The following is a 27,933-nucleotide window of genomic DNA, read 5'->3' as shown; positions in this document are numbered from 1 at the left end:
TGACCCTTCTTAGCAAACAAGATAACCAGCTGACGTCTTCCTGGGGGAGAGGTGAGGTCCTGCTTTGAGAGTACAGGTGGAGCCTGACTTCTGCGACAAGAGCATTAACTTGGGCAAGTCATTTGTGCTCCCTGAGCTCAATTTTCTCATCTGTAACTATGGCCGCAGATATCAGTTCCTATCTACCCTCATCGCAGGATCAAAGGTGTGAGTGATTCAAAAATGTGAAAAAAGCCATATAAAGATCTGACAAAGGGACGTTGTCGGGAGGAGGGAAGAGGATCCTGATAAGCCTCTCCCAGTACAGGTTTGCTGACCTCAGGGCTCAGTCACCGGGAGGTTCATTTCATTTATTCCGGCGTGTGCGCCCCAGCACCGGCTGTGTGTTGGTGCAGAGACTTAGACCCAGGAGGCAATGCGATGATGGTGGGACCAGCTCTGTCTGGTTCCTGTAAGCTCACTAGCCTTGGATGAGTCTCTCAACCTCTCTGACTGCTTCAGAGGGCGGAGATTAGGTCTGTAGCTCCTGGCACAAGTAAGTAATGATTAACAATAGCTACCACTAATTGAGGGTTACTGTAACTAGCGCCTGATATTACTCGTTCAATCCAACACGGCAACCTGAAAAGGCAGGTATTACAGTATACATCGCCACCAGTACCACAGAGGCAAGTGCCCGGGAGGTTGAGATCAGAGTCCAGGAGCGTTGAGCCCGCTCTGGGGCTGGAGTCGGCATCTGTGCCCAGCTGGGTCCAGAGCCCGCGCCGTCAGGCACGCGGCGCTGCGGTCCCCCGAGCCTGTCACGGGCGCCGGGCAGGGCGGGCGCCCGCGGGCGGGGCCTGCGGCCCGGGCGTCCCAGGCGTCCCGGGGTCCCCGCCCCCCGGCCGGGCCAGCGCGCCGACGTTCCGCCGCGCCCCGCGCAACCGGAAGTGGCCGGGCCCTAGGCGGAGGGACCCGGCGGAGCGGAAGTCACTCCGTGAGGCGGTGGCGACGGCGAGAGGATGAACAACAAGTTCGACGCGTGAGTGGCGCGTGGCCGTCCCCCGGGGCCCCTTCCCCCAACCGCTCCCCGCGCCTGTCCCCGCCGCGGTCGGCGGCCACGCCAACTGCGCGGCGTCGGCTTCCCTCCCGGGCTCGGGCCGCGGGCTGCACCTGGCCCGGGCGGCCGGCCGGGGCCGGGGAGGCGGGGGCTGGGGGGCCTGAGGACCCCAGGGCCGCCCGGACCGCGGGCGAAGCGCGGGGAACGGGAGCCGGGGGCCCGTGCCGGCCGGAAGGAGACTTTCGGACGCCCCGCCCCGGCGGCCGCGGGTCGCCTGCGAGGCGAGGGGCGGAGACCGCGGCGCTTTGGGTGTTGCCGCAGCCCGGCCGCCTCGGAATTGCCGAATCCAGCTTCCCTCACACGCCCGTTCCGCCTCGGGCCGGTCACCTCTCCCCTCTGAGTCTCACTTTTCTCATCGGCAAAGTGGGGACGGTGGTAGAGCCCGTGTCCCCGTGTCGTGTAGTGGTGAGGATGCGGTGAGGTGATGTGGCTCTGGGGCTCAGCGCAGCGGCAGCTCGGGCGCCGTATTCTCATCGTCTTCCTGAGACTCCTTTCTACTTCCTCTCTCCTCCCCCTCCTTTTCCCTTTCCACACACCCTTCGAGAGCTGCCCGGCGACTGGCCCAGAGAGTATCCTTGTCGTTGCCGCATTCTGCACTTCTGCGTGTACCCCGTCTGATTCCTGGTTCCAGCATCAGACAATTTGGAGATGCAGAAAGGAAATGTGGAGTAGTTTTTGCGCATTTCCCTCCAGCGAGCGTATTGAGGTAGATTAGGTTCTTAGCGCTCTCCTGGTAGTCCAGTAGATCTGTCTTCTCTCTCGAAGATCTAGATTTTCAGCCCCATGCCCACCATTTACCAGCTGTTTTGACAGCAGAAAAGATAACCCAGGCTCTGAGCCATTGTTACCCAAGCCACGTTAGTGGTTAGTGCCCCGCCACTGCATTGGGGTGTGGTAGGGGTCAAATCACATTCAGCCTTGCACAGAAGTACTTTGTGAATTACTAAATAGTGAGGTAGAAATGTAAAGTGGAGTTACTATTGGTTTAGGTTGTGACCCACTGCTGCTGACGGGGAATTGGTTTTTTTTCCAGTACAGCGAGTGCTGGTTGGTGTGCATGTTCAGAGGTCCTGGATTCCGCCACGCCAGGCAGCTCCTCAGGAATGTTTCCTGGGTGCAGAGAGGGCTCTCCTAGTAGTCCGGCAGAGCCCAACCCTTTACTAATAACACCCCCTTCCCTAACGTAAAGCCTGCAACCCCTAGCTCCAGATCCAAGTCCTGCCTCTGTCTAGTTTTCTGCCTGTTCTGTACCCCTTCTTCCATTGCATTGGACAAATCAAAATTTTATCTTAAGAAGACACTTTATCTGGCCCAGTCCTACCCAAATCATCTGGAGGTCTGCAGTAAGTTAATTTAAGAAGTATCTTGCCAGGTACTTTTTCCGTATTATTTCTACTTCTTACAAATCCTGCAAAGGGGATCTTGTTACGGCCTTTAACAGATAAGGAAAATGAGGCTTTCTGAGGTGAAATAACTTGCCCACAACAATAGGAAGGGCCATATGGTGAGATTCAAACCCAGATTTGTTGTTTACCTTTGGTTCAGGCACCTCTTGACAAAAATTAAGCTGGGTCATTTTTCATAAGTTCTAGTTATTAACTCTTCCTTATACTTAGCCAGAATTTTTTGACATCTGTCTTCTAGCTATGCAGGAAAAAAAACACCTCTTTCATTTGAAATGAACAATTGAAGACAGCATTCCTGCCCCTAGTTTTAGTTTTATCGTTTTTGTTTATCATGCAAAAAAATCTGCATAATTTTCAGACCATTGTTACACACTTGGCTTTTGCATTCTTCACCACGTGGCTCCTAAGGACATGTTTCAGTTTGCCAGAATCCTAAAAGCCCAGTGCCTGGAGTTGAGCACTGTCGTCTAATCTGCTGGGCTCAGATTAAAAAGGAGCGCTATCCTTTAAGTTCTGGGCTTCACTTCTACCAGTGTAACCTGAGACTGTAATTGCTCCCCACCCCCTACGCCTATCAAGTCGTTAGCTACCACCGCCATTGATCCTATTCATATGCAAAACCCTAGAAGCTTTCACTGCTGCAGTCCCAACTGTGATCAGCTTGGTTTCCGGGTCTAGAAGCCCAGCTCGATTTTGGCCTTCCTCAGTCTTTGTTAGCTTCCGGCCCGTTCTTAACTATTGTTTGAACCACGTATTTGGCACTCATCCTATTCTGCCTTATATTGGTTTGATTTAGAAATCCATTCGCTAAACCTGTTTGTTTTCTGCCACTGTCTGATGTTAGATGTATAAAGATGAATTAGATCAAGTTCTTAACCACAAGGAATCCATGTAGTCAGAGAGGATGAGGACATACCTGGGCAGACGCTTGGTGAGCTAATTAGGTGCCGCGCAGTCTGGACAGCCTCAGAGATGCAAATTACCTGCTTCGCTCTAGGGAGCACTGATATTTCAGTCTGGATTGTATCTTGGCTCATATCCAGCTTTAAGCTAGGAAGAGTATCCTCTGGAAGATAGGATGCAAATGACTTAAGTTTAGGCTCAGAGGGTAGGGAAATTGGTTAGCTCCACCCTCAAGAATTAACAGCTGGAGACTAAGGTCCCTTGAGGTTTTCAATTATATCTTAGAAGGGAGAAATGTGGTTCATGGATCGCTGTAGTGTTTCGTCTCTGACATAATTGTTATTATTTTTCTGTTTTCTAGTAGGGATGAGCAGCAAAACCACTAAAAAGAAAGGGACTTTATATGCTTTGCTTGGGGTAGCAAAATGAAAGATGCTGAGTGACTGTGTCTCTCTTCAACAAAGACTTAAAAGAGAAGGGATATGGTGGGGGGTTGGGAGCTGAGAAAAAAGGGAAATGGTGTGAGTCCCTGGGGTGAGCCCTAAAGAAGAGAGTTGGGAGCTGTTTTGCGGCTAAGCAGTAGGAAAACCCATGAGATATTCTTGATCAGGAGACAAAAATCTGACCAGATATGACAGCATATCTGGACAAGGACAAACATATGGAGAGGTCCAGGAGATGGGGGCCTGGCTCAGCCTAGGGGGAGGTTAGGAAAAAAGTGGCCCTCAATCTGAGAGGACCTGAAGGACAAGTTAAATAGAGGAAGAGGGCCCTGGGAGAAGAGACCACATAATGAGCACACAGAGGGGTGAGGTCAGGGAACTGCAAGGAGCTTGATCACTGCAGTAAAAGGAGGTCGATGGGACCAGGCAGGAGGTGAGGTGATGCCGGCACATGCAGGCGGAGCAGGGGTCTTTGTGCTGTGCTGAGGCCCGACTGTGTGCACCTTATTTCCTCAGTCAGGCCCTTGGGGACAGGCACTCTGGTGTCTGAAATGGGCAGTGGGTGTTTGGTAAATGTGGTGGGACTTGTATGCTAGACAGGCTCCTTTTAGGAAAAAAAAAAAAAAAAAAACCTCAAGTTTCATAAAGGGTATGAAGTAAGTATAGCTAAGGGTCTCCCAGAAGTCCAGGGAGGTCAGGCCTAGCCAATGAAATGGTAGCACCACAAACAAAACACTCTCTCCATTTTCTCTTCCATTCCGTTCCCTTTCCCCCTACTGTCTTTCTCTGCTTGTGCTCATTGTCTGTCTTCCTTGTGGCTTTTCTTGTACAGGCCCTCTGTGAGTGCCCCAGCCCCGACTCTGTGATCTTTTCATCTTCTGGATGAAAAGCTGAGGCAGGAATCTGCTTATAACTTTGAGCAAGGCTGTGAGGCATTGATTTTTGGCTGGGCTGGACTGCCTTTGGTCAGGAGCCCTTCGCGGTCAGGGTCGGAACAGGGCATTCATGGCACAGTCCTACAGCCAGGGCTGTGAGATGGGCAGAGCAGGCACCCCAGCACATGGCTAGCTCGTGCGTTCTAATATTTATTGAGTGTTTTTTGTGTGCTAGGCACTGGAGATTTGTGTAACAGGTTTCTGTATCTGTATAGGGTAGTATCTGAGTTGAATCTGAGCATTTCTAGTACCTTTCTTGAGAATCACCGAATTCCATTTGACTAGATAGTCATTAGGGTGAGAAAGGTGATTTCCGAGAAGATGCTGATAAGTTAATGGTCTAGCTCTAGACTAAACAGCATTCTTATCATCTTTGTGAACTCACTTTCTGTTTATCTGTCTCAGTGCAGTGACCTCTAGGTGTATCCGAAAGTCTTGGGGTAGTTTCACTGCTCTTGAAGTAGCACCTGAAGTACAGGTCACTGTACTTGTAAGGCCAGAAGACATTCCTTCCTTCCTTCAGTCATTTCTTCTTTTCATTTAACATTGATTCAACATCTTGGGCTGCATGTTAGGGCAGCATCCTCCTCTTCTAGGTGCTGGAGAGCAAAGATTGATAGGACACTGTTCTAAGGGATCCCTCCATCTAGTAGGAAAAACAGATGTGGGAGGGGTGGCACCTTAGGCTGGGGTCGGGGTTAGTGTTTGCAAATAGCACGGATGTGGAAATTTCATTTGCTTTGGAGGGTGGGAAAGAGGTTGCTCTAGACAGGAGTCAGATTCTAGAGTATCCCATCATTCATTGTACTTTATCCGGCAGGGTGGGCATCAAAGGGCAAGGGACATTGAAAATTTTAAGCATGGAAGTTCAGTGATCAGATTTGCATTGAGAAAGATCATGCTGGTGGCTATGTGGAGGGTGGGTAGAGGATGGAGATCATGTTGGGGGACCACTTAGGACTGTTATAATAAGTGAGATGATGGGAGGAGGGCCTGAGCTAAAGCTGCAGCAGTGGGGAAGGGTAGGACAGATGGTTAGAAATGGCAAGAAAGGTAGGTAAGTTTTTAAACTTCATTTGAAATGCCGAAGCAGTTATTTAATCCAGAAACTCTCATCATTGTTGACTCTTTATTTTGGCAAAGAAAACAATCCCTTAAACTGTTTACCTCTTATTTCTTTGCACAGCCTGTTAGCAAACTGGAAGATGGTGCTTTCTGGAATTCACACATTAGCTGATAGGCATTTCGTTTTTGTTTGATCCTCCTAATTGGTTTTCTATGTCCCCTTGCCCTTCTCTCATCTTATTGCTAGTCTTTTGAGTGACTTTGGGTTGGTAACATGGTAGTTCATTTGACCTGGTAGCTCTGTTAGGTTAGCAAGAATCAGCGCAGTCAGGGGTAACATTGTTTTGCCTTTTTATTTAGACTGAAAGATGATGACAGTGGGGACCATGATCAGAATGAAGAAAACAGCACACAGAAAGATGGTGAGAAGGAAAAAATGGAACGAGACAAGAGTCAGAGCAGCAGCAAGAGGAAGGTGAGTTTTGTGCTGTACAAATGTCATTGCCTTTGTACCCGAGACGTGATTATTTCATGGAATCTGTTTATCTGGATGATACCAGGTTAACCTGATTGCACAGTTTTGTAATATCTGATTTTATTCCCAAGAAAAGTTGTTGATTCACTAGAGTTTATTTTGGGACTCAGAACTTTTCCCTTGCCACAGAACTTTGAGATACTGCCTTGCTTTCCAGGACTCTCCTAGCCTGAGGTAGGAGAAGTTAATCCTGAAGTTTCGCAAGGCTGTTATTTGCTTCATAAGCTGCTGCTGAGTATTTCAAATCCTACACATCCCTTGAAATTTTAGACTCTTCAATTAGTAATAGTCTAAGCCGAAAGTGACTTGGAGAAGAGAAAATTTACACGATGAAACATAGATCAGTTTCTTGAACAATCAAAGCAAACATTAATTACTTCATTCTACAATATTTAATACCCTCTAAAGACAAGCATTGTAGGTGGTGAGAGAACACAAAGGTGAAACTAAGGATCGAGGAGCTTATATTTAATGGTATCGATGATAGTAATGGGCATTTATTGAGCACTTACTATGTGCTAGGCACTGTGCTAAGCTCTTGACATCTATTTTGTGGTCCTTTCGGCAACTCCGTGGGATGATTATTATTATTTTCCTCATTTTACAGATAAGCATCTGAAGCACAAACAGGTTAAACAGCTTGCCCCAGGTGATTGATGGTGCTGGGCTCCAGGAATATGTTGAAATAAGATACAAACATGAATAGCTACATTATGAAGTAGAAAGTTACAAAAGCCATAAGAACACAGATAAAATGTTTATAGGAACTTGGAATCAGTTAGCCACTAAAGAAACTTACTGTGTAAGCAGAATCTGGAGCACGTTGCAGGTAGTTGAGGATGCATCCTCTTTGAATTGTGGAGGTCATACGGGGTGATGCTGCAAACTCTTTTCTTAGTCTCAGAGCATGTGAAAAATGCTCAGGCTTAAACCACTTTCTTTAATTCACAGGCTGTTGTCCCTGGACCAGCAGAGCATCCCCTTCAGTACAACTACACTTTCTGGTACTCCAGGAGAACCCCCGGCCGTCCCACCAGCTCACAGAGCTACGAGCAGAATATTAAACAGATTGGCACCTTCGCCTCTGTGAGTACATAGTGGTTTAATGTAGTGAGCCTTGATAGTAAATTCATGCCCATATTTATACCATTATGTTTATTTACCTTCCTGGTACACTATTTAGGATTCTGGTTTCCTTAGTCAACTGATCTGAGCCTCTGAGGTCAGATTTGTTCATGCTTAGGTTTCTCATTAGACATCCATAGGTTAACGACTGTGGAGTTATCAGAAGGGGTAAATACAAAAATACAGGTTTGTTTAAGTAGATATTTATTGAGTCCTTACTATGTGCAAAGTGTCAGGGAGGAGTACAAAATTTTGTAGCACCTAGTGTCTATTCTCATGAGGCTTGATGGTAAAGTTGAGAAAAGGTCAAAAGTTTCTTCTGTATTTAAGGACCTCCCATCAGGGTTTCGGATGTGTTAGTGAATATGCATAAAGTAGCATCTTTCCCTGTTTTCAGAAAGAAAATGAAACCTCTAATTGTTTTTGTGGGAGCTCTCAGTACAGAGAACCCTGAGTCTGTCTCTTCTCCCTTGCAGGTGGCTAGGTTTATGTTCCCTGAGAAGCTATCTATCTGCAACTAAAACCCAAATCAGTCTTGTTCAACAAAGATTATTATGCACTTTCTATGTATTGTACACTCTATCTCCGGGCAGAATCAAATGCAGGATTTGTTCTTTTCTTGTAATTATTGAGCTATCTGTCCTGTTTAAAATACAAGCAATAGAAACTATAATAGACAGTAAATGTTACAATAAATTAGTAAAGAGGAAGGACACAGTAGTAGGCACTTTGTGTAACTTCCTTCGATTGTTCCAATAGCCCTGTGAGGTCATTGATGTCCATATTTTACAAATGAGAACAGTGAGACTTGGATTAAGTATCCGATCCACAGTTTCAAGTCAATTGTAATTTACTTGACTAAGTAGAGGAACCAGTATTGAAACTCAGGTCAGGCAGGCTGTAAAAACCACCTTCCAAAACCTATATTCTTTCACTCTTCCTATGTATCAGAAGGCATGACGAGAGGCTCTAATTTTAAAAATATTTGCTTACTAGACAAGCTATATTTATTTATCTGATTATTATTAATCAGATATACTGCACATATAACATAGTCGTCAGATGACTAGACTGGGTTTATATGTTCCCTTATCACTGATAAATTTAGGCTTTCTGAAATAGTAAAAATAGCTTGTGCACTGGTGTACATTTGGTTCAAGAAATGTTTGTTGAATGAATTTAAGGCAGTAGTGTTCTAAAATGAATTAAGACCTTGCCTTTAGGGAAATAAGACATGGCCAGGGGTTTCTAGTACGGAGACAGAAGAGCTCAGAGAGCTATGGCCAGAGAGCACTCGGAGTTCCCAGGACAGAAGCAGGCCATTTCAACTTATGGAAAGCCTCTTTGGGACGAGGTGGGTTTAAGACTGAAGTTTAAAAAATTGAACAGGTGCTAAGGGAAAGGAATTCTTGCCAGAGAATTAAACTTTTGAAAATATCCATGTACAGTTGACCCTTGAACAGTGCTGGGGTTGGGGGCGCGGACCTCTGCGCAGTCCACAGTTGTGTGTGACTGCAGTCGACCCTCCGTGTCCACTGAGTCCCAGCCATGGGACAACTGAGGCTGGAAATGCCTGGGTCGTTCAAAAAAATAGTGCGTAAAAGCGGACCCTCGCAGGTCAAACCGTGTTCAGTGGTCAGCTGTATTCCTAACATTCCCGAGTCGTTCACAGAAAGTTTGTTACCTGCTCTGTGGGAATGTTAGACGTGACAGCCGTTACGTTGTGAGATTGTGAACAGCTGGTTGAGCACTCGGGGGACCAGAGAAGACACCGAACCGGGGAGTGAATTTTCACTTAGGATTCTGTCTGGCTATTTTATGGTGATTATGAATATTTCTAGCAGTTTTCTTACCCTCTTAAGGAAAACATATGAATTGCCCAGCTTGTGAAAGGAGGGTTTTGTTTCGTTTTCTTTCAGCATGTAGGTTGAGTTGAATAGTTTATCATTAGCATCACCTTGGGTTAATGCTTGTTCATTACCTGTTGGATGTGTGTCGTATCTAAAGTCCTCTGTCAGGTAATTCAGGGCATTAAGAAATGCCTCACAGTATTAAGTTCCTCACAGAGAAATAATTATATTGTGAGACCTTTTATTAAACCCAAGCAGTATTTCCCATTGTTCCTTTATCCTAGTATTTAACAACATGTAAAAGTTCTTGAAATCGGGGTGGCTAAGAAGGCAGTGTTTTGACCCAGAAAGAGCTTTGGACTTGGGACCGAAAGGCTCACCTATTCTGGAGCTTGACTGTGGGCTGGAGCAAGTTCTGAAACCATTTTCTCAACTGTAAAAGGAGTAGGTAGTTGATGATTTGAGGTCTTTTCTGCACCTCATAGTCTGAGTCCGAACACCAGATCTTTCACATTTAATATTTCTTGAGCTGCTTACTTCATTTCTCATGGTTTAGGTGTAAGATTATGGCTATAAGACTGTATAATCTGGCCTGTAAAATTGGAGGAGATCAAACCTCGATAGCAGTGCTTGACCGGGGAACAGGGGAAGGCCCCACTACCACCTTCAGTTCCTAATTCACAGTGAGCCACAGTTTCTAATGGGTGAACTTTATTTTTTTCCACTGTGTCAGGGTGGAAAAGATTATTGCTCATTGTGTCCAGATGACCACTTATTATCCCAAATCACTGTAGGCGGTTAGGCAGAGCAGTTGCCGAGATGAAATACTGCATTGAAGTCCTAGGAATGACGTTCTTTCCTGACTTCTCTGTAACATGAAACATTGCCCGTGTCCTGTTCAGGAACTGAAGGGACAGCTGTTTCACACAGTGTGAGGTCTGTTTCTCCTCAGTTGCTTTCCAGATCTAGAAATCTGACCTGAGTCTCTGTCTACCCAATACCCTTTTCCCGCTACCCCACATGGGATCTTGCTGTGTGTGTGTTCAGAGCCTCCTCAGCAGTGTTGGCAAATACCAGCTGTTCTCTTCAGGCTGTTCCACATTTTCTCTTGCCTCCTAAAGTGTGCCTCTTCACTGGCCAGTACTTCGTAGATGTCCTCTGTGAATCACAGAGGATTAGAGAAGTAATTTCTCTCATCAAGGCACTAGTGAGAGAAACAGCAGCAGCATGAAGAGTATAAATAAGCGTACATTTGATGGAGAAGTATGTCTAACAGGAGCAAGGAGAAACAAATGTTCTAGCTAAGAAGAGGGATGGAAACCCCAAGTATGAGAGACAGGCCAACTCCTCGGTTCTGGACCGTCTTGGCCTCGGTAAGGCACCATGGTATATAGAGCAGTGCGTGTGGGTGATACTGTCACTGTGCTCAGTAACTGAACAGAACTAGAATGTGTTTCACTGTAGCTAGTACTGTATTTGCCAGTGAACAGTCTTTGATCAAGAGGTGATTTGGTTCAGGATGAGGTTACGTGGCACTTAATTTACCTCAGAACTAAGGGGTTTCCGTTGGGTAAAACGGCCTTCACAGCACGCAATGGAGCATGCGGTTCCACCAACCTGAGGCTCCTGGCCAAGGCTGGCATTTTTCACCTAAAGAGTTTGTTCTTATATCAACAACATTGTGTTTTTCTTTTATCCGACTCTGCCATATCCTTTTGTCTAACATGCCTTCCCATACAGTCCTCCAGGTGAAAATGTATCCTCCAAAAGTATACCCTGTAACAGTGTCTTCCATGTTTATGCTCTTCTCTTAGACAAATATTGTATTCATTCAAAGAAAAGACGCATCTTTGTACTCTGGGGCCTTCTCTTCGCAGGTGGAACAGTTCTGGAGGTTTTACAGCCACATGGTACGTCCCGGGGACCTGACAGGCCACAGCGACTTCCATCTCTTCAAAGAAGGAATTAAACCTATGTGGGAGGTAAAGACTGAGGGCCTCGGACTACTTTTCTGAACATTTTTCTCACCCCTGACAAGGTTTAAAGTATTTTAAAGTCTCCTCTCAAAACCGCGTCACTATTTGGTACATCTTTAGAACTGGGACCTCTGAGAAAAGACACAGATGCCATTGCTTGTCTGGGTGGTTGGTGCTGGGGGGTTTGAAAGATTGTTTTATCCCTAAAATGGTGGTATAACAACACTAAAGGATTTTTTTTTTTTTTTAAATTACCCTTATTCCCATAGAACTGGTTGTGTGTGGGCAGTATATGATCATGGTATACCTGCGATTAAAGTGGATAATAGATAAGCTAATAGGCAATAACTGGGGATCCAGAGCTGAGCGTCATGGTCTTTGCTCTGCCGTAATCCATAATCTAGTCCAATGCCAGGGCATTTTTCTAGAAGACAAATGTGATCACAATCCTCCCACCCCCCAATTTTTTTTTAGTCTTATGTAGCTCTTTATTTTTCACATGATCTTGTACCTGATTTGCCTTTCAGGCCTCGTCTCCCGTCACCTCTGAATCTTCCCTTCAGTGCAGCTCAGCCTTCCTTTGCATCTGCCCGTCTCACACTCAGAGTTTGCACACACGTTCCTCCCGGTACCCGCAGAGCCCTTCCCCTGCTCTGCCTGGCTGCCTCCTGTGTCCCTCAAGACTCGGCTTAAGTGCTTCTTCTTGAGTGTGTCTGTCTCGTTCCCTAACTCACTGCGCACGCCCCTGTGACAGCAGCCCTCGTCCCGCCGTACTGTCGTAGTTAACATCTCCCTCAGCTGGACTGGGCCTGGGCAGACACCGTGGCTTCATGTCTGTGTATTTGAGACATGTGACACTTGGTAAACTCTTAGCAAATAAAGTGAGGAATGATCTGTGTCTGAAATCTGATATCATTTCATTTTGATCCTCAAAGTAGTTTTGGAAAAAGAGGATTCTTTTTAAGGGGTCCGTTTAGTCATTTTTTGTAATGTCTTCTATAAGGATTCCCACCTCGTTTTTCTTTTTTTCCCCATTTCTTTTCTCCCTGGTCCTATCACCATTTTTCCTATGAAATTGAATGATAGGAAAGTGACAAGACCTCTTAGCGTTCAAGAGATCTTTGGCTTTTTACTGACTGTGCAAAAGAAAAAAGCCGTGAAACCATATTTTAATGCTTTGTGTCTTTTCACAGGACGATGCGAATAAAAATGGCGGCAAGTGGATTATTCGGCTACGAAAGGGCTTGGCCTCCCGTTGCTGGGAGAATCTCATCCTGGCCATGTTGGGGGAGCAGTTCATGGTTGGGGAGGAGATCTGTGGGGCCGTGGTCTCCGTCCGGTTTCAGGTAAGCCTCCCCGGGGGCAGGTCGGGTGTCACGCGTTGCCTTCACTCTCCTCACTGCCCCCGGTTGGCTGTGATGACTCCTTGTCCCTCCTGTAGGAGGACATTATTTCCATATGGAATAAGACTGCCAGCGACCAAGCCACCACCGCCCGAATCCGGGATACGCTTCGGCGAGTGCTTAACCTACCTCCCAACACCATTATGGAATACAAAACCCACACCGACAGCATCAAGTACGTGTTGGGGGGGGTCCGGGGGGCATCTCCCTAAACTTGGCAGGGGTAGGTCCTTAGTTGGGGCCAGAGGAATATGGTCGTACAGGAAACTGACTTATGGAAAAGGGACAGATCAGCCTTTCCCTCCAGTGCTTCTGAGCACTGGTAGCAGCTCTCGGCTGGCGAGGCTCCCTGCACGCCTGCGCTGTGGCAGAGAGCACCCCCCCGCAGGATCCCGGTCACAGTGCCTGGGCTCGCTTCGTTTACACAAGCCTAACGGCTATCTTGAAATGAAAGACAAAGTGCTTTTCTTTTCTCGCTTTTTTTAAAGATACTTTTACTGAGCAGGAAAGTCCTCCTCCCTGTTCGCCCCTCCCCCACTTTGCATGTCTTTTTAACCTGTTAGCTTCAGTCTGTTTCTTTGTCGGGGGAAACCGAATTCTGATCAGGAATGATGACTCCATCTCTGTGTGTGTGTAGAGCTGAAACCCCATAGAAGGCAGAGTAGTGTGCTCGTGAGAGTAGAATCTAAGAGAATCATGAACGCCGAAGGGGAGATAAGCTTTGCGCTCTACCTAGGGCTCGGGGAAATGGAGCTGGATGTCCACACGTGAGAATCACTGGCTAAGGTTGCTCCTTCAGTGATTGAATGTCATAAATAAATCCAGGTTACTATGAAGAAATTGTGGGGAGTGGCTGTTAGATATTCTCAAAGCTGGAGGGCGAGCTAGGCAACCAGGAGTCGGAACTTTTAGGTTTCCTTCTGACTCCAGCATCACTATGTGCCTTCGGCAAGTCCCTGCCACTCCACTTTAGCTTCCCCACCTGTAAAATGGGGGACAGTAATGCTTAACAGGGTTGTTGGCAGGCCGATCGAATCTTTGTAAGTGAAGACCCTTAGATGGAGACTGCTCTGACAGGGGCAAGCATTATAATTGCTTTATCATCATCATCGTTAATAACATCATCATCATGTTATTCTTATTAAAGACTAGTAGTGGGCCCAGCGATGGTGTCCAGCAGAGCGGCCGTTGGGAGTCTGTTCCACGCATTCACAGATGACGTTGTGGGTGGAGTGGGCTTGAACTAGCTCAGGGCTAGTTTCTCACTGGGAACACTGCTGTAGGAGTCGGTCCATAATTAAATGGCTTGGTGTGACTCATCGTGGCCACCAAGAGTTATTAGCCAGGGCTCTGGTTGTTTGACTTAGCACTCCTGCATTACCATCGTTTTTCTCCAGGCAGAGATTTCCTATTCTTTGTTCTGGGAGTAGAAGTAGTTTCTGCCCTCCAGCCAGACTCAGTGCAGGTTGGAGAGCTCCACACATACTTTTTCTAGGACTCTGATGTCCAAGGTTCCCAAACCCCTCATCCCCCCAAAAGCAAGCTTTTCACCTGGATAGGAAAGGGAAAGCGGTGTTTAAAACTCTCCCCTCTCCATTGTTCTCCCCCTAATACCCTGAGGCAGTTCTTCCTGACTTTCTAGACGTGTGTACAAGTCCTTCCGGAGTCTGGGAGAGTCCGCGGGCTTTTTGCCTTGATCTGCTGCTCGCTGCTTTATGTAGAGGTCTGCCTAGCACTCCTGCCCTGCGGCTGCAGGGCACCAGGTCGCCCTCCTCGACACCCAGGTGCTACTTTCCCTCGAGTCTCCCTCTCTTTCCTCCCCCAACGTGCCAACGTTTTGCACTTCCACTAGAACGCCAGGCAGGCTGGGCCCCCAAAGGCTCCTTTTTCAAAACCTCTGGAAGCCGCGGTTGAATGTGCCATGACCCTCTCCCTCTCTGGATGGCACCATCAATGAAGCTGGCATCATCGGAGCCTCTTGTTCTGTTGGCGTGCCACCTGGAAGATCCTTCTGTCCTGGACAAGAGGAATTGAAGAGCATTTGATGTTTTAAGAACAGGCTGACACGCAGCAGCTGCAGCAGCAGCTGAGATCACTTAATAAATGGTGCTAAACTAGCTTGTCTCATGCTCTTGCTCTTTATGGTGCATCAAAGAAGTGGCCCTTCAACTGACTGTCACCATATTAAGGAATGGCACAGACTTCTCCACGGAGGGCCATCGGGGGAATGCAGCCTCATTTCCATAAGCCCATTGTACAGTGTCACGTGGTGTTTCGTTCCACTTCTGTTGAGGTCTGACATAATGAGGTGACATCTAGCTCTCAAAATGAGGCCCCATTTCCTGATACTTGAGTTCTAGTTCCCATCTAGTCACGCTGATAAAAGAACAGCGATTTCTGATGTAGAATTCAGCTTGGAAACCGTTAAGGTTGGAAAGGGGGGTCCTTGGCCTTTGCTTTGCTGGCTTCGTTCGCCTTTCCTTCAGAGACCTCTCTTGCTTGGAGATAAAGCCCTGCTTCCACCTGCGTGCGGCTGTGTGTCTCTAGCTTCCTCGCTTTGTGCTAACGGGGTTTTCTCGCTGCCGAAGCTGCCCAGGCCACGAGCTCTTGGCCAGCCTTCTCCCTTCTGCTTTCCCTTTAGAGCCAGATCATCTTCCTCTTTAAGCCGTCTCTGCTTGCAAGATCTCAAGGTTCTAGCCCTCCCCTCCTCCCAGGGTTATTGCGCATCAGGATCTGGGGTGGGGAGGCATCTTCATCCTACGTGAGTTTGCTCCTTAGGGTAGCCGACCGTAGCACACACCCGCTCTTCATGTGCTTTGTGGCTTGGCTTGTATGAGCTGCAGCTTGGCCTGCAGGCCCCTAACCTGCATGTAGAATTTCAGCAAGCCTCATGTTACTTTAGGTTTCCTTGAGAGCTGCCACCAAAACCAAAAATCATTTTTACAGACTACGAGGTCAGGTTGCCTGATGGCCTCTGTGAAGGTGGCTGTGGGCCTAATGAGGAGTTTCCAAAGTGGCCGATCATTTTGGAAGCGCCACCGTGTGCTCGTACCATCCTGACTGACCACCAGTCTCCACATGGCCAGGGACCCCGCAGAACACACACTGGGGCTAGCACCCTGAGCTCGACATTCTGGAGGTATTTGTGTGAGCTCTTCTTCGCTTATTGCATTATCCAAAATGGGTCGAAGTACTTAGAAAATAGAGATACGTGGCATGCGGAAATGCCTACTCTCTGTTTTCAGCGTTTGTCCAAGAAGTACCTTCTGTGGCCTTTTTCCTCTTGCCTTCCACTATTATGTTACATGTATTGACCTTAATTTCAGCTAATATATAAGTGGTCCAGGAGATGAGCTTGACGTCACATTCCTGAGTAAGAGTCGGTCAGCAAGCACCAGACTGACCTCGAAACCCCTCTGATCCTTGTCACATAATGAACGGAAGCCAGAACCGTTCCGCTTTGTTCTGTTCCGTGTGGCCGTTGCACAGGTATGGCTTTATTTGAGCCGGAGAACAGCAACTGCTGGGACTTGAGAATTCAAGTGACGTGAAGGAAGAAAGTATTCCGGAGAATACTCCCGAGTATTCTGGAGATTAGGGCTGCTGGAAATAGCGAGAGGACCTTTTTCTTAGGAGTGGCTCAGCTTTCTCAGGCGGGTGTGCCTCCATCTTGCTGCGTTTCAGTCCAGTTTCCAATGTCCGTTTTCAGCCGTTTGGTTTTTCTGGCCTCCCTCTCAGCGCACTGCTTGTGGCCTTTCCCTGCCGCACTCCGAGGCGGGCTGTGAGGCGGGCTGTGAGGCAGACGCTGCACACGACGCCTGGTGAGCCGCTTCGCCACAGAGGGGACGCCTGCCTGCCGCCTCCTGCCCTTGTCACACTGCCAGCAGTTCACCCTCAGGGCTGAACAGTTCCCGCCGAGAAGTGGGAGACGTGTTTAATCGAGTATTAGTTCAGGTGCACGGTTCCTTTTAAGAAGGCCCGTAGCCGTTGAGGTTTTATAGGTTTGGGTCCTCGTAGACATCAGGTTGACTCACTATATTCTCCATTTTGAGAAGAAATCTCGTAACAGCCAGACTTGCAGCCTAGAGTCACGGGACCACCAAGGTAAAGTGGCGCAGAGCCATGTAAAGCAGCATTGCCTTTTGTGAGGAAATTCCTCCTTGGAATAGTCCCACTGAATCCCTTTGTGTCTCTGGCCTGGAATGGAAGAGGGGAAGACAGGGCCAGCTTCCTCAGTGGGACACAGTGTTGGGGAGACTGACCAGACCCCTCTGCAGAGGAAGTTGAGGGTAGGTGACTTTTTATTTCTTTATTCTAGAGGAGAAATGGGTCAAATCGTGGGGGAATTTCCTTAACCATGTGTGGATTTCATTGTATTTAAACACTGAACTTCGTAGATGAGTACCAGCCATCCCTTCTATAATGGCTAAATCATAGCCCGGTGGCACTCAGTCACACCAGTGTAATTGTCGGCCTTGCTTCGCATTTGTGAAATGTACTCCCCAACTGATGTTCAAAGTAAAGGGAAGCAAAGGAAGCTCAGACTAGCAGGCCGAGCTAGTCCATGGATATTGGGGGCCAGCCAAGTGCAAGTCTGTGAACGAGACTTTGGGCGGGGATGGGGACAAGCAGAGTCACATAGAAATGAGATCTCAGCTCTCAGATTTTGCTTTCTGGTGAGTGAACTGAGACAAGAGTGGTCTTTAAAGGACTCTGTTAACCCTGTCATTTGACTTTGTTCAGAATTCCTTATAGGCTATATCAATCCAGGGTAAATTTATTTATTTTTCTTATGAAGCTTCATTCGTATCACATGTTTAACATTTAACATGGGTTCTTCTTTTACCTTTAAAAGAAGTAAGTTTTAAAATTACCTAATATGCCTGGAGCGCCAGATGGAAAATAGCTAGAATATTCACACCCAGGTTTGGGCAGTGGATTTGCTCCTAGCCAAGCAGTGGGCTACGGGAATGAGTGCTTGTGCCAATGACTATAGCCAGTTATTTTATTTCCACTGACTCCATGTGAGGAAATTTCTTTACCTAGATTCTTCATGTGAGGTTTAACATATGAGGAAGATACTGCTGAAGAAAATGGGAGGGCAGCTTAATACTGGAGTGGATTAGAGGGGAACTCTGAGATCCATATTTCTGCAAGTTCTTGACCTCTGTTTGGACTAATTTAAGTCTTTCTGGAAACAAAAGGATAAATGAGATGGAGCTTCAACACAGCCACGTAATTCTCGTTGACATTTAAATTGCTTAAAGTAAAATTTAAATCTCAGTGTTAAAATGAGAGAGGGGTTTCCTGGGTCGTTGACCAAGCATCAGATTTTACTTTGCCCTTAATTTGAAGCGAAAAGTGAAATGGCCTGACGTTACTCATGGACTCAAAAAATTCATCCCCTGACTGTCTCCTGTATGGACTGTGGAGCAGGTGCCTTGCTGTGGAAATCGAGTTTGTGAGTTGACGGAGACTGACACACTTGTTTGGAGGTCTTCTGGTTTTCTTCAGTTCAGTTAGCGTTTATTAGTAGCTTTGGTAATACTCCCAGAAGAAACCATTAACTGCAGATCAAGCTCTTATTCTAAGAGGTAGATCATTAACTTACAAATGCTCCTGTTCAGGAGAGGGACATAGTAATGAAACTGGTATAAATACTGCCTGGAAAAATGAATTCGTTGTCTTTATTCCCTCTCTGTTAAGAAGAAGAAAAGCTATCAATAGAAGCCCTGGTAACAAAGAATATTTTAGTGGCCATAATAGTAAACCTGTAATGAGTGACAGGATATGTTGCCACCCTGGGTATTTTCACCCTTTTAAACCAATAATTGACAGAAAGGAATTTTAGATTCAGCACAATTTTCCCACTGTATATGTAACTCTTAGGAACATAGCAGGCACTTTGTCCCTAATGGGGCTGGAAAGTGGCCAGGGCAAAAGGCAGGACGTCAGTTTCCCTGAGAACACTCGAGGTGGGTTGGGGCTCCCGAGCAAGCAGGGGTCTGAGCTCTCCTGTCCTCAGCCAGCGGTCGGGGGCCTGTGCTTTGTTGAGCAGTGCCCTGCGTGACTAGCCCTCAGTCCTGTTCTTAGCCCTTCCTAACCCCGATTTCTAAATTGAACAAATCAGCATAAAAGTTGTAAAAGAGCATCGTTCCCTGCAAGTTTTGAGCTGCCGCGGCCTCCACAGCTTAAATTTTAAGATAGTTACATGACATTTTGCAGCAGTGGAACCTGGCACAGGTTTAGGGTCTGAGGTTAGCAGGGTCAGAAGTTGGACATGTGAAAGCAGTCTCGTTTCCCCGTTGCATCTGTAGACCACGATGCCGTGAGGTACCCGCCTCTACCCTCAGGGTGAGGCTGATGGAGAAAGACAGTTTCTACCTCCTGTCCCCACATCCCCCTGCTGCCCCACTCCAGGGACCGGGGGGCGTCCTCAGTGACGGCTGAGCTTAGCTCTGAGCTCATTGGCCTCCCTGGTAGACTTGTTGCTGGAGTGGGGAGACTGAGCAAACCCTCGGGGGAGTAGCGAGGGCCGGACTTTGCCGGGGGAGCAAGCCCGGAGGAGTGCCAGCTGTCCCCGAAAGGCGCTGGCCAGCCCCGCTAGCCTGAGCGGAAGGTCTAGGTGGGACGCCCGCCGCTGTGCTTCAGGTGTGGGTGGCTCCGCCCGGCCTTGAGGGTGTCTGGAACCGGGAGCGGGGGTTATGTGTCTGTTCTCTTTAAAAAGCTTTTGATCTGAATGTGCTGTTGTGTTTTTTGTCTCTGGTTTGCCAGGGCCTGGGAGGAGTTTCATGGCCTGGTGAACAGCAGCGGCCGCTGATCGGACGCTCCCCCCCTGTCTCTCCCACTCAGGGTAGGGCCTTGTCTCTCTTCTCTGTGACCTTGCGACATACCTCTCAGCCATAGGGCCCCTCTCCCCAAGGGGCTGCCCTCTCCCCATTTACCCTCAACTTTGCCTCTGCCTCTCTGACTGGTATCACAGTCTCAGAAAAACGCTGAGTCCCAAACCACTCAATTACCAGGTCTCTTCCGATGCCAGCATTTTGTGATTATAAATGTGCCACAAACCCTTTTTCTCTTGCCCAGACGTGGCCATATTTAAGCCAGCTGGCAGTGTCCTGTGACTAACAGGGCAGTCCCGCAGGCCCTGACATGGGTTAGGTGAGAGGTATGTCCTTTGCTTGCTGGTGGTGGTTGTCAGTTGTGAGGACACAGTGCTAGCTAGCACTTCGGGATCTCAGCAGAGAGAGGACTGGGGGTAGATGTCGGGGCTCCGCAGGAGGCGTAGCTCCAGGTCGTACTGTAAGTAGACAGTTGCATGTTCATGGCAGGGCGAGGCCCTGGGGCGTGGGAGGCTGGGTCACCTGAAGCGTTCCCTCGAAGCACATTTGTATTTCAGTTAAGGGAGTGCCAAGCCCGTGTCTGCTTCTTGTGCAGAGGGAATTGGGTACATTCACCCTGGACGAGAGGGGCGGGTGAAAGGACTCCCTGCATGTGCCTGGCCTGAGAGTATTCCCGGACCTTAACTATCCCCCCACACCGTCACTGTCACCATCACCACTCCTGAGAGACAGGGAATTTCTGAGATTGGAACAGAACGTGTCACCTGTAGTAGCTGCTTCAGAACTCCTTCTTCCCCGGATAGAAATGAGACTTTTTCCGGAAACCAGCATTCCTCAGGCAGGCCAGAGGAGGATGACGCTGTGAGGGACAGAAGCAGGTGGCGGGGGTCTGAGTACTCTCTGCGGGAGATGCACAGTCCCAGAATTCCACTGTGCCAGAGGATGCAGCTCATACCTCTATTTATATTTACTGATTTTTTTTTTATTTTCATAATTTTTATGAGTTTGAGCCAAATTGACAACACATGCCAGGGGAGCAAGATCTTAAATACTCCCTCATAGCTCTTTTTTAATAGTTTAATTCCTTTATTATAATTTCATTTTTAGAAGATAACACTAGTTGAAAAGGTTTTTCTGTAAAATGTCAACAGAGTTCTAAGATAACTGCTAATATCCACAAGGAGAGATGAAAAGCATGCATCAGCTGTCTTATTGGATACATTTATTTGCAGGCTGAAAACAGCAGATATTTGAAGCCAATTAAGTTAAATTTCCAGAAGCCTGGTGCTGTAATAGTTTTAATAACATTACCATATTTAGTTATTTCTCAGAGTCCTTTTTTTTTGCTTTTAATATCCTTAAAATTGGGATGCTTCAATGAGTGTGACTTTTGTCTTAGTTTAAATGACAATATTTACTTCTTACAGTACATAAAATGATGATACCTTTAAAAATCAGTAGCATCTTAGGGTCCATGAAAAAGGCTTTTAAAATGAAATTGGAATAAGCAGAATGGAAAATTTTAAATAATTCCCTCTCCCCTTAGCTGTCACTGAATCTTCCAGGAAAGATATCTGTGAATTGCTTTGAAAAGTCATATATCTGCATAATTTCCATTCCGTAGTCTCTTTGTTCTTTTCTCTGTCTCTGGCGCCCCCCTGCCCCGCCCCTCCCCCCCCCATTCCCCCGTGTCTTTCTTATCAGCAGATGAGGGGCGCCCTCCGTGGCTTAGGTGTTCTCTGCCTCTCGCAGCTCAGATTTGGAAGTCTCAGAGGTGCAGTAGAGTCTAAACAAAAAAATCGATTCGCTTCATTATCTTAATGAATGGGAAAAAGACTTAATGTTTCACCTCTATCGATCCAGCCTCGAAAGAGGTGTTCCCAAAAGATGCACGCAGCCGGCTCCTGGTCGTCTGAGCTGCCACGGCAGGGGCCCCTAACACTTCAGCCTTCTTGTCCTCTTTTCTCTCCCCTTCCATGTAGATCATGGTCTGTGAAGCAGTGAAAATGGCTATTTAAATAATTCTTGAACCACAAGTACTTTTTCTCAGTTCGGCTGATACTTTATGCCGTTACGTATGGCTGCTAGTATAATAGGACTATTTCGTTTGACCTCCATTGCCAGTAAATAATGCCCTTTCCACCGCGGCTTCACCAGAGGTCCCAGCTAGCTGCTGGGGGAGGATTCTGGTTACTTCTGGGTCTGGGCCTGATGCACAGAGCAGCGATCTGTATTGTTGGGGAATGAGGTTAGCGTGGTTGCTTAGTGGGAGATTGGAGATTGATATTTGCCTCACTCCACCCAGGAGGTTTGCAGTTGTGTTAATTAATACGTAGGGAGGAGAGAGAGGGAAGCCAGAGCTGGCCAGGGACAGCTGATGGCCGGAGACTATCCCCCTGAAGCCCTGTGTGCTTAATTAAAGCCTGTGGGCCGAGCGGTGAGTGTGCCCTCAGAGCCCCCCTGAGAGCGGAGAGGCAGGTAGGGCGCCTCCTCCACGTGCCCAGCTTTCCTTGGGGGACCCAGAGTCCCTGTGCCGTGCTGGACAGCGGCGCAGTGGCAGGCGGCTGCAAAGCAGGGAGGCACTCTTCTGGGGAGCTGGCCGCCTGCCCTTGGTCGTCGACCCTCAGGAGCGAAGCTCTACCGCAAGCCACTCTGTCCAGAGTTTGCCGGTCCGTTTTGGAGTATGAAAAAGTGATCGTTTTGAGGCAGAGCAAACGAGAAAGCCGTTTCAGAGTACTCGCTACGGTTTCCCCCAGGTTCCCCGGGAATGTGAAGCTGTTCGGGTGGGGCTCCGTGGTTCTGAGGCCCCGCCATCAGGACAGAGGGTCACCGGTGGGGAGAGAGGGTCTCTCCAGCATCGTGGGTCTCTCGGCCCCGTGTCCTGTGCCCTGGAGTGTAAAAGTCTTCCGGAATAAATTAAGATACAGTGGACCTTTTTTTAATGAGTTTATTTGAGCCGAACCGATGACAGTGCCAAGGGGCAAGGTGCTCGCAAGATGTAGTGGACATCTCGGCACCGGAAAAGCCCCTTCAGCTCTGCGCACTGGGCTCCGTCCTAGTCAGTTATTCCACGTCAATTCACAGACGAAGATGTAAAACCTTTCATCTTTTTCTTCTAAAATCTCTCTCACGTCATTGAAAAACCAAAACAAACAGCGAAAACCTCCCCCAGAGCCCGTGCGCCATCCCACCATTGCGAGGTGGCTCGAGGGGCCAGCTCACTGGAGCTCACGTGATTTTCTGAATTTTAATTCGCTTTTAAAAGAACAGAAGCCCATCTTAAAAAAAAAAACAGAAACAGAACCCGCAGTCAGCTGCGGCCTGCACCCCCCCTGCCCCGTCTCCCAGCCTCTGCGGCCGCAGCCTGGGTGACGGGCTTAGCCGAGGATTAGTTCCCAGCTGGTGTGAGGCGCGCACATGCCTTCCACTAAATCTGGTGCCTAGCTGTTCTCGGCTCATTTTTTTTTTTAGAAAGACTGGACCAAAGCCAACAACTGCCACCAGCCTGTCGTCGTCAGGACCCTCTCACTTATCCTGCTTGCTCTTTGTTTTCCTTTTAATCAAACTCTGGAAAAACAGCTGATTTTCCCGGCTCCTTTACTCTCTACCCCTTTTCCCTTTTACAAATTGGATTTAGAACAATCGTGACCTCTTAGGTTTTCTGACTATGAAGCAATCTTTGACAATAGAAATAATAGGAATAAACACTAAATATCTAAGTGGGAAAGCGAACTCTTCAGTTTACCTGCCGCAGAAAAAAGAATCTGTTTCTGGCCCAACTCCAGCACAGAACAGGAATTCTTTCAAAAGATGACGGCCTGCTTATGGTGATGAGCAGAATTTTCTTATCCAGAAAATTCTCTTCTTCATATCACTGAAGAGCTGAACGGGCTGGGTCCAGATCCCTGCCTGCCATTTCTCTTACTTCAAGATAGATAATTCTGCCGTATTCAGAAATTTCTCCGATTCTACCTCCCCACATGCCCCTCCTAGTCACTCATCTTATTTCTCCCTGTGATTGACTTTTTTTTCTCCTGCTGATTGACTTTTGTGATCCAGTTGCTCAGTGGGGACAGAGGTGACGTCAAAAGGGAAGCACACCATTCCTTCCCAGCCACTTCTTTGTCATTAGAGGCGTCCTCTGTCACGCAGACGCAGTGTTACAGCACATCGTCCCGAAGGGGACGCAGAAGTAGCACACACCCATCAGCTGTGCCTGCCTTTCTGTCTTGTGAGCAGATGCGTTCCTTATTCTTCGCCAGCTACTCAGGGCACCTCAGCGGGGTCTGCCCGGTATAAAAAGATGCTCACCCCATTACGTTCCCTTTGTGTTCAATCTTCAGGTCCTCAGGTGGAAATCATTGAAGTGTTCAGTGGCCGTTGATTAATGAGCTACACGGTCATGTCGTATCAGTTATAAAAATGCCAGTGGGCTTTTGAGATAACATCAGTTCTTTCCCGGCCAGAGTTCGCCTGCCCCAGCTCTAGTTTCCCCTCTCCGTGTAACTGTCTCCAGTGGTTCTTTGTGTAGCAAGGGCTGTTAGTTGCCGTCAGCCCGCGGCCATCACGGAGGAGAATCCGTTAGCAGTAGGAAGAAACTGCTGCCTGGCTGGGGCAAGCATATTCTTTCATCTGGACCCATCGCCCTGAGTCCATCAACTGTGATCATTTAAAATAGGTCCATTAAAGCCAAAGTTTCTGGCATGCCCCCATTAAAATTAAAGGGAAATAATGACTCCAAACTCAGGTTGATGAGAATTTCCGTTTCAAAATTTCAGACAAATTTAAGTCGCAAGCACTGGGCCAGAATAGTAGATGAGGTGATGCTTAGGGCCCCTGGCGGCCCTAGGATTTTGGGATTCAGATGGCGATGTGAACGGCTCAGATGCCATTGGCTTTCTAATGGGGGAACAGGAATGGTTGCTAGTGGGTGGCCAAACCTGCCTACATCTGATAGAAGACAATCGAGAGGACACACCTTATGACCTGTTACACACACACACACGTCCTTCTCTTGCAAGAAGTACAGCTAAGTTTCTAAAGTGCAAGGTGCCTAGATTTCACTACTTGGAATATCTTTTTGTAAGCAGCTGTAGGTTTTGTTTGTTTGTTTGTTTTGTTTTGTTTTGTTTGCAACTACATTTTGAACTGAAGGTTATTTAGTTGGCTGGTTGGTTGATTTTTTTGAATACATAGTACAGTCATATGGTTTAATTTTTTTAAGTGCGTGTATGTTTCAGAAAGAGAGGAAGAGGCTTCCCTTCCACTTATATTTCTTCTGCCCCGTTTCCTCTGTCTCCTTCCCCCGCCCCAGGTGGCCACTGTCGGTTTCTTCCGGAGCCTTACAGAGCTTCTTTATGCACATGCAAGCGAATGTGAACTATGACCCTCTTTCCCCAACCCCCACTTACACAAAAGGTGGCGTACTGTGCGCACACACCCCTCTGCACCTTAACTTACCACTTTCTGTTGGAGACCTTTCCACAGTAGTAGGGCGTCCTTGGTTTTTTAAAACTGCACAACGTCCCATTGTATGAATGTTCCATCATGTTAATATTTACCAGTCCCCTGTTGATGTGCATTTGGGTGGGTTTCTGATCCTTTGCTTTTGTAAACAGTTGAGTCAGAGCATTAGAAGGGCCTTAGGAGGCAGGTCGCCGTGTTGGCATTCGATTAGCAAGAAAAGACAGTGCTGGGTGTGTCATGAGGGCCCCGGGTTCTCCCTCTATGTGTGTGCGTTGCCTAAAGATGATCTGTGTATTGAATGTTCTATTTTCTCCATTTTTTTTTTCTTTCAGGGACAATTCAAGCTTTCGAAATACAAAAATCACATTGTGAAAGTACACAAGCTGGCAATAATCCTTTTCTGTATGTGTGTGTTTGTCCGAAATGGATGGGAGGTCTCCAGCTGGTCCTTCCATCTGCTCACTGAAGGGACGTCCCTGAGCCGCGTGCTCCCTTTTGCACTCTTTCCTGGAGGACGGATTCCGCTAGACACCCTCCAGCATCGCGGACTCTATAAAGCGGAGAAACGGCAAACGTGACTTTGTAATAGACACACTTTTTTTTAATGGGTTTCCGTGGGGGGGTTCAGCCTTTCATTCTGCTGTGTGCTGTCCAGATGCCTCTCGGGCCTTCTGCCGTGCCCGTCTCTGCTGTACGGAGGGCGTCGTGACCACGTGTACAAGCCAGAGCTGTCAGCTGAGAGTTATCAGTATTATGAATGTGCATCCAGGAAAAGCTGTTTGTCGGAGAGTCCCAGACTAGCTGTAAATGCTCTCTTCTAGCTCTGCCATTAAATTATTGGGGCATTTTGTTTATTTCACAACCCTTTTCCCCCAAGCCCACCACTTCCTGAAAGCGTGTTACTGATCTTTGTGGTCTCTTGCCTCATGCCCTCCAGCCGTCCCTCCTGTGGGACTGTCCTTAGGCACTGCCGCACTTAGCATTGTAATCCAGTGGGAACAGATCAGATCATACTGGTTGCACCGAGGCGGCTCAGAAGGTATGGCGTTGTAAATTAAACTGGAGCAGAATCCGGTTCGGTTGGGAGTGAGGTGGTAGCAGAGGTCTGAGCGCAGGGTCCGGAGCCGAGGGCAGCGTCGGAACGCGTTTTCCCGGATGCGCAGGGCCCGTGGCTCCAGCTTGTTCCTGCGGGTTCCTGCAGGCCCTTCACTGAGGAAGGGAAGCAAAAGCTGCTTGTTGCCAGGTATTAACACTTAGTATGGTCGGTTCCGAGATCCTGAAGACAAGGTCACCATGATGGGTGGCTTTCTTTGTGTGGCTGTGCCTGTCTGCACGAAGGGGTGCGGATCCGCGAGCCCCACAGAAACCCCTTGCAGGCCGCTGTAGGCGTGCCGCAGAAATGTCCAGGCACACGTCAGAGCAGCTAGGTGATCTCACGCCCAAGGACTGAGTGAAGTCAGAGGTGGAAGAGTACCTAGGATTGAAATAAGTACTGAGTACCAGTCCTACAGCGACCTCCAAGGAGCACTGTCGTATTTGGCTCTTGTGAGCAGAGATCGAAGTACCTTAAATTAAGGTCTCTCCTAAAACCTATCCTTGCAGGCCAGGGGGCCTTAGCCACCTGGTCTCAGAGAGGAGCAGGCGTTTCCTTATCTTATTTATATCACTCTCCTACTTTCCAACTCCTGAATACCCTATAATCACCACTCTCTTAGGATGCTTTTTTCTAAAAGTATAGGGCAATCCAGAGGCCAAAAGGGAGGTGCTTCCACTGTAGATGAAGTTAGCTCAGATAAGATCTAGCAGTGATTTAAACTCCAGAAATACGAAGAATGAATTCTAGAGCCCAGACAGTTGTGAAGGGCTCAGGCCAACACTGGCTGAAATGGGGAGCAAAGGTTGCCTCTTGAGATCTCTTTAGACCCCAGCGAGGCCTTCGCTTTTACCCAAACTCAGATTTGCCACGAAAATTCCAAAGAGAGCAGACATTTGCATTTGCCCTCCTTTGGGCGTCCGCCCGACCATACGTGTGTGCGTGTGCGTGCATATGTGCATACTGTGTTCACGAGTGAGGGTGTAGTCGTGCCCAGTGCTGAGGTTTATTGACCATGTTCGTGTTTTGGCTTTTTCATTTTTTATTTTTTTGGCGGGGGTGGGTCTCGTTTGTCAGGCGTTTCACTCTCTTGTGTTTTCTAGAGTCGCCCATGTTTCCCCTTCCTCTTTGTCACTGCAGTGTCTAAGCATTCTGTTTTTCCCATCAGAACTGCTGACCCTGTGCTGGTTACAACCAGCCACTTCTGGTAGGCAGCATCCTACCCCCTGGTATCACGCCTGCCGCTTTAAATGGGAGACTGACGAGTCGATCTATCCAAGCCGCCCTTTTCCCAAACTGGCTTGAGAGGTCTTTTCACTTCTGACTCCGCAGGCCTCTGCTACCCTGAGACTCGGCACAGGTATGGTTGTGGTCTCACCTGGTGTAGAGACGGGGAAAAGGTGCACCGGGGCTGACCTCACAAACGTCCATTGCTGCTGAGAGATGGGGGGTCGCTTTCCACTTTGCACACGCGGGCTTTCCCCGTGACCCCTCCGAGCGACGTTTGAGTCTGCATCTGCACCTGGCCCGGCTCCTCTCTAGTGCTCTTCCTGTTTCATCCTTCTATTGACGTGTGTGTGTGCGTGCGCGTGCGTGCGTGCGTGTTTTCCCTGTGACATCGGCAGTGGCAATAATTTTCCACCCAGAGAGAAGCTTATGGTCCACGATGCTCCGAGAATGAATTTCGAAGTGTCTGCCGGTGGAGGAGCAGAGGCTGTGACGAGAGCGGTTCGATGTTGCACTTTCAGAGCAATTGTCTACTGCGGTAATAAATGGAAATGATCAGCAAGAA

General features: G+C 48.0%; 1 protein-coding gene across 5 annotated transcripts; it reads left to right on the top strand.

The window, feature by feature from the left end:
* The first annotated feature begins 879 nt into the window (after positions 1-879).
* Positions 880-27,933, top strand: EIF4E2 (eukaryotic translation initiation factor 4E family member 2). Of its 5 annotated transcripts, XR_001595592.2 has the most exons (9): positions 880-1,021; positions 6,212-6,326; positions 7,338-7,472; positions 11,239-11,343; positions 12,531-12,683; positions 12,779-12,915; positions 19,515-19,593; positions 25,381-27,501; positions 27,788-27,933. XR_001595592.2 is itself a non-coding variant. In XM_016134715.2 (8 exons), the coding sequence occupies exons 1-7, from the start codon at positions 1,002-1,004 to the stop codon at positions 19,558-19,560; spliced, it is 711 nt and encodes a 236-aa protein (XP_015990201.2). In that variant the 5' UTR covers positions 880-1,001; the 3' UTR covers positions 19,561-19,593; positions 25,381-27,933. The 5 variants fall into 5 exon arrangements, 4 of the variants coding, with proteins under 4 accessions (XP_015990201.2, XP_015990202.2, XP_015990199.2 ...); XM_016134715.2 differs by having other exon boundaries at positions 25,381-27,933; XM_016134716.2 differs by lacking the exon at positions 19,515-19,593 and having other exon boundaries at positions 25,381-27,933.

Source organism: Rousettus aegyptiacus, unplaced genomic scaffold (assembly GCF_014176215.1).
Source record: "Rousettus aegyptiacus isolate mRouAeg1 unplaced genomic scaffold, mRouAeg1.p scaffold_m13_p_2, whole genome shotgun sequence".
NCBI lineage: Eukaryota > Metazoa > Chordata > Mammalia > Chiroptera > Pteropodidae > Rousettus > Rousettus aegyptiacus.
Note: the sequence above shows the minus strand (reverse complement) of the source record. Positions and strands in the feature narration are given on the sequence as shown.